Raw genomic sequence first — 9,698 nt, 5'->3', positions numbered from 1 at the left:
GCAGATTGGGAGGGAGGGGGCGAATGAGGGCTATGGTTTTGGTTTTCCTTTAAACAAATGTGGTTTTGGTCTTTGTTAAACAAAACCTGCCCTGAGCTTTGGGGGTCTACTTTAAGCATAACTGTTGCCATTAGAACGAGTTTTCTTTTCATTTTTCCCAGAGTCTCAAACCTCCCACCTTGTGTTATTTACACGGTGAGATTGGCAGGACTCTGCTAGGGGTTGCGAGCGTAGGTTAATAGCTGCACAAGCCATCCATTTGATAATCTCTCTACAAATATGAAAATAATTTGCTTGAATGTGTTTTTGTGAACTGAGCCACTAGCCTTCTGCTTCATCTAGTCCCCATTACATGTTCTGAGGAATGTATCTTTCCACCGTGGAGGGAGGACAGGAAGTGCCTTCTTCCTAAACTTCTTTGTGTAACTTTTAGCTGCCTTTGTTTATCAGCCAGTAACAGGGACGGAATACCCAATAAGCAAGGTACGCGTGGGCTTATTGTGCTTACTTTCTCATCTGTAGTGCACAATTTTACCACATTGAAGGTTTCAGAGGTGAAACCCATATGAAATTGTGCACTACAGATTAGTAAGTAAGCACAGGTAAGCCTGCATGTGGTGAAACCCATGTGAAATTGTTCACTACCCATTGGTAAGTAAGCCTTTGCATACCTTGGTTAATGAGAACCCACGTGTACCTTGCTGACTGGTTAATCCGCCCGTGGCCAGTCATGCTAGTTTTCCACAGAATGCTGCATTTAAAGGCAGATTTTCAGCAAGCAGCACTGACACAGGTAAGGTCTTAAACTGCCTCGAATGCGTGGATGCCAACTTTTTTATTCTCTCTAAATTGGCCTGATTTTATATAAGCAAATGAGCTTAGTTCTGGAAGGTATTTCATTCACTGAGATGAGAATGCCCAGCACAGAGGAAAGGAAGTTGTTGAGGTTATAGCTAGTAAAGGTCTTTGGTGGTTCTAGAAGTTCTGACTTGACACATTCAAGGCAGTTGTCACTTTCCCACAAGCTGTGGAGACATTTTATTTCCTTCTGTCAATTCTGTGTACCTGGAGATTTAACCTTGAGCCCGCAGTTGGTTTGAATGGGTACCCCCCCAAAAAAAAAACAAACCCGTTGCTGTCAAGTCAATTCTGACTCATAGTGACCCTATAGGACAGAGTAGAACTGCCCCATAGGGTTTCCAAGGCTGTAAATCTTTATGGAAGCAGATTGCCACATCTTTCTCCCGCAGAGCAGCTGGTGAGTTCAAACCACTGACCTTTCAGTTAGCAGCTCAGCGCTTAACCACTGTGCCACCAGAACTCCTTTCGAAAGGGTTCACTTGTGGATATCTATAGTTGTGGTGGAGCCCTGTTTCTGCCTGAGAAAACTAAATGCGCATTTGGCAAATGCTGACAGCGACAGTGGGAGCATAGAGTTAAGTGGTAGTCAGTGGAACCGTGCTGCTAGTGGCTCAGGATGTTTCATTTTGTTGAGATTGGGCTTAGTGCGACCTGTTACCCAAGTGTTTCTAAACCAGAGTCAAGGCTGTGACGGGACTGGCTGATGGGAGAAGACTCACCACCCTGAGAAAAAGATACCTATCTGGTGCCAGCCAGGTCTGGGGAGGGGGAGAGGCTGGAGCTTTGGGCTCTTGAGAGGACAAGTGACTGCTTGGGCTGAGAGTTCAAAGCCCCGCTGCATCCTACCTGTGGACATCTGTAGGCACCAAGGTCTCAAAATTTTATGAAGTAAATGAAAAAAGCCCTTTGCAAACCAATTTTTATTTCATCTGTGGACTGGCGACAGCACCTGGATGACATCGTTTTCACCTCTATCACAGTTAGACCAGTTGCAACAATATGGGAAAGCAGGCATTGTGGAACCCAGTGGAAAGTACACAGAAAATTGTGCCTGTGGAAGTCAGAGGCTGTGCAAGGTTGCTCTTCGGTCTGGTTTTTGATAGGTTAGAAGAAGTTTGCCTGGATGACTAAGTTGAGGAAGAGCCTTCCAGGCAAAGGGAATGGGATGTGCAGTGATGTGGGTGCATGGCATAGTCAGTGCTTGATTGCATTGTCCTTTTCTCCTTCCTCCATCAGGATCAGCCTTTTTTTCTCCTTCTACCAGAGCTGACTCCAGCCAGCTCCCTGTTGACCCCCTGCCCTCTACGGTGGGAATTGAAAACTCGAGGCCACTGTGCCATTTATGACATTAGTGCTTCTAGAGGCCCCAAAGGAAAAAGGGCCTAGACGTTGTACCTACTCAGAGAATTATTATCACTGAAGAAAATTAGCTTCAGGGAGGTTAAATGACTTGCCGGGATCACGCAGCTACGGAGCAGGGAGTCACATACCCACTATCTTACGACTCTAAAACCAGTGCTCTTTTCACTAAATTTTCTAAATTACTGTGTACATTTGCTTGTTTGTTGCTAATTGGAACATACTACAATTTGAACATGCTTCCAGTTGAGAACATTTCTTCTTTATCCTTCTTCTCCACCCCATAACATTGACTGGTTTGTGATTGATTGAATAGTAATGAATGCTCTATTTTTAGCCACTGTTTTTTTCACTTTATGAACAATCCCACTCTTCCCCTCAAGTTAAATCTGAAAGGCTTTCAGTTGTTTTGGCCAAAGAAGGTAGAATTGGTTCCAGCAGAGATGTTTCCTGTTAATCATAAAGATTTTGAATGATGTTGTAGATTAGTCTATTAGTTGCAGTATATTGTCCGTGAACCAGAGAACCTCAGTCAAAGGCACTGCAAAGTAAACTTTGTTTCCCTCGTGATTTTGAATTTCAGGACTTCCCAATCTCTCTCCTGAGTGCAGGTACTGCAAAAGACTTTCCTTCTTTTAAGACACTAGAATTGTTGAATTGCCAGAAAAGTTTATCAACATTCACTATTTTTATTTCCCATCCTATACTCATCTCTCTCCAATCCAGTCTAATTAGAGTTTGCATGAGGACTGGATAACAGGAAGTACTGGAAAACACATTGCCGCTCTCCTTTTCCTTTTCTTTTTAATGTGAGCCATCTGAAATGAGCCCAGTGCAAGAGTTTCAACATCAAACGCTTGTGAGCCAAGTGAACACATCTGTTTCAGTGTTCCAGATGCAAGGTGGATCTGGGTGGATGCATCTGACGTTTGAGCCTCATGCAGCCAGTGGTCACTTTCCCGAGGATATGCTCAGCCAGTCTAGTTGGAGTTCATTCTTGCCCTACTGAAGAAACAACTTCTTAAAAATTCACAATAACCACTGGCCCCCACAGGTATGCTTCCTTATCTGAAACCCCAAGGAAGCATATGGCCAACTGAATGTAATTGTGTTAAGTGTTACCCTTTTATGTGGTGGTGAGATTACCTCATATCATCTGATACCTATTTTTACAGTTAAGGGAATGATGCTGGGGTATTGATTTAACAGCTATATATAAGGCCTCACGAATCCATCCAGGGATAGATGGAGGCAGGGAGCCACAGAAGTTCAGGATAATGTGTGACGTAGAAGCCACGGAAGTCAACTGAGCCCACTTCCCAAATAGCCCTTTATGGTGTTGTCAGAGAGCACGTGCCCTGAGCTAGTGTGGGACTTTTTATGCTGCAGGGAGAGGTCAAATTTAGGTTCTAAATTATGTCCCGTCTGGGCATTTGGCGAATATTGACAGCTACAGTGGGGACAGATCCTTTTCCGACATGATCACGATGTTGTTGTATTAGGACCAAATCAGGATGGACGTATGGCGTAAAAAGAACACTTTTCTTTTCTTGGTTGGGATTTTCATTGTTGTTGTTGATTTAAGGTATTTTGTTCTTGTCATACTGTTACCCATGAATTGTGGAAGATCACGACTCTCTCTTCACTCATTCAGTCTATCAACAAATATTTACTGAGTAATTTACCATGCTGGCACTGGGAATATAGATATGATTAGATCGTAGTCCCTTAAGGACTTCTGAGGCTAACTGGAGAACAGGGCTTTGAACTGTTTCGTTCCGGTTTGAACCTCTGATTCAAACCCACCAGTGGCTCCATAGAAGAAAAGACCTGGCAGTCTGATCCCATAAAGATTACAGCCTTGGAAACCCTATGGGACAGTTGTACTCTGTCCTATAGGGTCACTGTGAGTAGGAATCAATCACTGTCAACAGGTTTTTTTTTGTTTTGTTTTTTTAGTATTACACATGTACACAACACATACACATACAGATCCTTAAGCTCTGTTACACAGAGACACACAAACATACGCATCTCCTCATACACACACCCACTGCCTCATTCTGCTCTTGGGGTCTCTTTTCTGTGGTTTTCAGTGGCCCTCAGGTTTTTTTCTGGCATGGAACACCTGAGCAATATGTATTTTCCCACTGGTAACATAGGCTGACTTTGGCAGTGATTCTCACCGTGTTCATTCTATAAACTCTCCAGTAGGCACGTAAGAATCTCCAGGGAGATGTACGACATTTTTACGCAAATAACTCACACCTTCTGTGTTTGCCAGCCACGCCCTCCCCCAGCAAGGCACTCTCACAAGTGCGACTATGCCAATCCTCTTCCACATGTTGCTGGAAAAAAATTAGCGCAGTACACTTATGAAAATACCTCGAGGCAGGGTGGCGGGGGGAGACATGGCTGGCAAACAAAGGCAGAAGCTATGCGTTATTTGCATATAAATATGGTATCTCATTTGAAAAAGCCTACCCTCCTTCATCATTACCACCACCACCCCCCCCACTGGCCATGATTTGATGTATCTTCCTAGGACAGTTTTTCTCCCTGACACCTATTGAGAATCAAATGGGATATTGAACACCTGGTTTTGAATAGTGCCTGATGAGAGTTTCTTACCCAACTTTGATTAACCTCTTGAAAGCGGTGCTGTCCAATAAAACTTTCAGTGATGATAGCAGCGTTCTGTATGTACACTGACCTGTATGGTAGCCACAGCCACATGTGGCTTTTGAGCCCTTGAAATGTGACTAGCGCAGCTGAGGAGATGAATTTTTATTTTATTTAAATAGCCACATGTGGCTAGTGGCTACTGTATTGGACAGTGCCACTTGAAGGAGCCAGGACCTTAATGAGCATGCTAACAAAGCCATAGGGATATTTGTGAGAGGCAGAGTAGTATAACAGCAAGAACCCAACCATTCAGAATCAAACACACCTTCGGAATTAAACTTGGCTCCAAGCTAGTGAATTTGGGCAAGTCAGCTTAATCTCTCTGAGTCTCAATTTTGCCATCTACAAATTGGGTATGATCAAAGATGTATCAGCAAGTGGGGTGGTGAGAGCCCTCTGCCCTATAGGGGAAGAATATTTCACTTCTCACATTGTTTAGAATTTTTGTTGCAAGTTGATAATAAAAATCAGACCTACTTTCTGTTGGTCTTATTGTTTTTAGGTTCTTTGCAGACAATGCATCCTCTTATTACCTGACCCAGTGTGGACTAATCCAGTGTGCACTACTCCCGCTCCCCACCCATGTTAGGGTGTGATCACACATACCTGAAAGAGCTGTTATAAAGTTAAAATGAACAGTATTAGTAAAGCACTCAGCACTGTGCTGGGCACATGGTTTTCAGTCATTCATTCAACAAGTCCTGACTGTGATAGAGTGGTAAACAGACGAGATAAAGGACCTGCTTACTAAACAGAGGAGCAGACATTTAATAAATGGTAGCTAATAATTTTATCTTGTTTTGAATTGCTTTTTAATGCTTTTTCTTTCTTCTTTTAGTTTTTGTGGAAGTTAGAACTGGCTCACGTGTATGTAGATGTAGTTGTAGTTGTACATATGACATAAGTGGTTGTTACCATTTTTCGGCTATTATAAATAATGCTGTGAACAGTTATAAACAGTTTTCATGTGGATGTATGTTTTCATTTCTCTTGGGTATATACCTAGGAGTGGAATTGTTGGGTGATACGGTAACTCTGTGTTTAACATTTTAAGGAACTGCCAGACTGTTTTCCAAAGCACTTACACCATTTTGCATTCCCACCAGTGGTGTATGAGGTTCCAGTTTCTCCACATCCTTGCAGCACTTACAAGTGTTTTTGATTCTAGCCATCCTAGTGAGTGTGAAGTGGTATTGCAATTGTGGTTTTATTTACATTTCCTTGATGTTTAATGAAGTTGAACGTCTTTGCATGTGCTTATTGGCCATTTGTATGTCTTCTTTAGAGAAATGTCTATTTAGATCTTTTGCTCATGTTTTAATTATTTGTCTGTCTTTCCATTTGGGCCTGAGCAGGATGCTGATATGCTAACTGGTAATGAACAAGTATGGAAGGAAGTTCAAGAATCCCTGAAAAAAATTGAAGAACTAAAGGCACAATGGAGTATCCTTTTATCTCTGGGTTAAGTTGGACTGTTGGGATTGCTTCCTTATTGGCTTGAACCTGATATCAGTGAGGCTAAGTCCAGGAACTGACCTCTCCATGAGTCAGTGGTCCTCGTTCTGCTTCATGCTTATAGGCTATATCCCTGATGCCAGTCAAAAATTTGGGTAACGGCTAAGGAAGATTGTGGCAAGATCAGCATGAATACCTCACCACCATTAGATAATGACCCAAAATTTGTGGCTGCAGTATTAGGACAGTAAGTGGTATTCTCTTCATATGTAAATGGTAACATATTCTGGATTCCTTTCTCCTGTAACTACCTACATCTCTAGGAAAGTATAGCTTAGAATCCTTATAATTTAATGTCATTGACCTTCAGATCTAGAAGCTTCATATTAAATTATCCTTAACTACAGTGGCAATAGGGATTACTGCACAATCAATTTTCTTGGCATAAATAATAAGGACCTTGAATGGGTCAAAGTTCAGAGTCAGGAGAGATTGTTTATGATGGGGCATCTTGTTAGGCTCCATTGATGTTATATTTTTTAAGAGGTTGTCCTGAATCAGAGACAGGGTTTAGATAGGCAGAGGCTGGGAGGGAGGTTACTCCCAGTGGAGGAGCTCATGGAGGCAAGTATGTGGTGAAGGGAAATCACAAGATAAGAAGAAAAAGAAGATCAAAGTGATTGAAAAAGATTGTAAAAGATTATTCAGATTCCTTGGGTAAATTATATCCCAGGCACTAGGAGAACCTGCAAATGAGGTTTCTAATCTACAGTGTTCTTTAAAGAATTGTAAAGGACAGGAGACATAGTTAAACAAATGTTTCTATTTTTATAAGTAAAGTAGCAATTTCTGAAACATGTAGCACAGTGAGTTTGTTAGCAGTCCTGGTAAAGAATCTAGAATTAGTTACCAAAGGAATGGAGAAGAACACTGTGATCACCAGGATGCTGTATGGATTCACTAAGAGCGAGCGAATCCATAGATTCATGGCTAATCACGTGCCTTTTCTGGGTAAAGTTTGCATTTAGATTTCAGAAAGATATTTGACAAAAAAAAAAATTCAAGAAGTTTATGCTAGATGCTAGCATAACTAGGTGTCTTACTAAACAGTTGAATAGCTATATTGAAAAAAGTGATGCTAATTGGACCACTGTCACCTAGGAGGGCTCTGTTCTCATCTCAGTCCTCTTCAACCTTTGATTCAGTGCCTTGAATGAAGATATAGAGCACAGGCTCATCCAGTTTCCAAAGATGTATAGATGAGAAGCCTGGCAGAGGGAGGATGACGGAATCAAGAACTCAAAAGATTCCTGTAGGTTTGGATGATGCTTCAGCCTAAAAAGATGAAATTTAAAAGGGCATATGTCAGATCTTCTATTTGGGTCAAGAAGTTCAACTATATAAATATGCATAAAGCTTAGCAGCAGAACGTATGAAATATTTTAGAGTTTTAGTAAGGAGCAAAATATAATAAAGTTTGAGTATGATATAACCTGCCCAGAAAGACTACTATGATTTGGAACTACATTAATAGAAATACAGAATATTGGCTGAGAGAGGTGATATTGATCTATTTGGACTTTTCTATTCAGTTTGAGATAGAATATATTAAGAGAGATAATAGAAAAATTGAAATCAGGTTTGAGGAGTGGAACCAGCATCAGAGAGGAATTAGAAACTCTGTCTTTAGATGGGATGGAAGATCTTGGGAAAATTGCAGACTCTGGGAGGAAGAGGACCATGTTCATTGACTCAAAGGCTTTTTACACTGATGAGGAGCAGACTTGTTCTGTGTGGTCCTGTGAAGCAGAATTAGGGCCCATGGATGACACAGCTGCAGTTCAGTCTCGATTCGACAGGGTTTTACTGAAAACTGACTCTATGACCAGGGACCTTGCCAGACACTGGGGATCTACTGATTAAGAAGACACAGCCCTGCACTCACAACTCTCACACTTAATGGGGTTAGTAAATAAGTAAATAAATACATCTTTTGGTAAAGATATATACTGTAGGGGCATCAAAGGCAGAATTGTTGACTTTAGGAGGTTAAAGAAGGTTTCACAGGGGAGGTGACAATTGAGCTGTGTCTTGGAGGATCAGTAGGTGTTCACCAGGCCAGCCAAGTGAAGAAGGGCAGTCCGTCAGAGGGAATAACCTTTGCAGAGGCCCAGAGTGTGAAATAGCATGGTATCGGGGAATTGGACCAGTTGTTCAGTATGAGGGGAGGGGAATGTGGCAAGTCCTTCAATGCCATGGACAGGAGATTAGATTTTATAGGTCGGGGGGACCATGGAAGGATTTTTAGCAGTAGAGTAATATGATTAGGTGAGAAAAAGGCCTGGGGTTTGGCAGTCTCTGCACCTCAAGGAGTTGATTAATTCCTAAGTGAATTTGCTTTGTTTCTCTTTTCCCCTAATCCTCTTATGGTCATTTGAAAGTAATCAGGGAGGGGAGAAAAAAAGGTATCTGTATCCTGTCCATAGGTAATCTATTCTCTTTGGATGGGCTACCCAGCCCTGCCTAAGCCCAGAGCTCAACTCCTCACTGGAACAGAATGGCTCGTAGTAAACAACGAGCAAATGCCAGTGACTAAATCTTTGTGCAAATAAGTGTGAGCATTAGCTTGAGGAAAAAGCCTCTTAGTAAAATTATTCAATTTTTTTGCTCACTGGGGTGTTTTACAGGAAAGGTTTTACCTTGTTTGCCAGGAAATGGTTGCCAGTGTTACAGAGGGAAATTGGCACGTGGTCCCTTCCAGCTTGCTGGGGGATAACGTAGATGTATTCTTGTGAGTGGCTGCAGAACATTACATCTGGTTTTTACTTCTGAGACTTGTCACCTCAAACCTCTTTAAAATGAGTTGGAGCACATATAAATGAAAAGGTAAATAATAGTAAAGGTCAAACAACACGAAGTTAAAATGAGGTGCAAAGACTTGCCACAGAAACATCTAGCATTGTGTAAGAGACCGTCATTCCTCCTGACAGTTTGTCAAATATCTAATCCTGGAATGAAAAGCCATAGAGGTTAGCCCAGCAGTCTGTTACAAAATCAGTGCATTACCTAAGATATGGCTTTCCCCAGCCTCTGAGGGATACATTCAGCCTCTTGAAGACAAAGCTAACTTTAAACATGCATAGCAGATGAATGCAAAAGAAAATCACCAACTCACTGACCTTCAATAAACATACGACTTCCAAGGCAAGGTCATGGAAGCTCCATAGACATATCCAGACTCCCTGAGGGACCGAATTGCTGGGCAGAGGGCTGTGGGAACCATGGTCTCGGGGAACATCTAGCTCAATTGGCATAACATAGTTTATAAAGAAAATGTT

At 41.9% G+C, this 9,698-nt stretch overlaps 1 protein-coding gene across 1 annotated transcript in view; it reads left to right on the top strand.

Moving 5' to 3' along the window:
* The window catches only part of SMYD3 (SET and MYND domain containing 3), an 816,669-nt gene that overhangs the window by 663,977 nt on the left and 142,994 nt on the right, over positions 1 to 9,698 (top strand). Inside the window, exon 8 of the mRNA XM_004375869.2 lies at positions 6,261 to 6,348. Coding sequence (XP_004375926.1) covers positions 6,261 to 6,348 — 88 coding nt within the window. The remainder of the gene's footprint in view (positions 1 to 6,260; positions 6,349 to 9,698) is intronic.

Source organism: Trichechus manatus, unplaced genomic scaffold, assembly GCF_000243295.1.
Source record: "Trichechus manatus latirostris isolate Lorelei unplaced genomic scaffold, TriManLat1.0 scaffold00039, whole genome shotgun sequence".
Classification (NCBI taxonomy): domain Eukaryota; kingdom Metazoa; phylum Chordata; class Mammalia; order Sirenia; family Trichechidae; genus Trichechus; species Trichechus manatus.
This window is presented reverse-complemented; position numbering and strand designations above follow the sequence as displayed.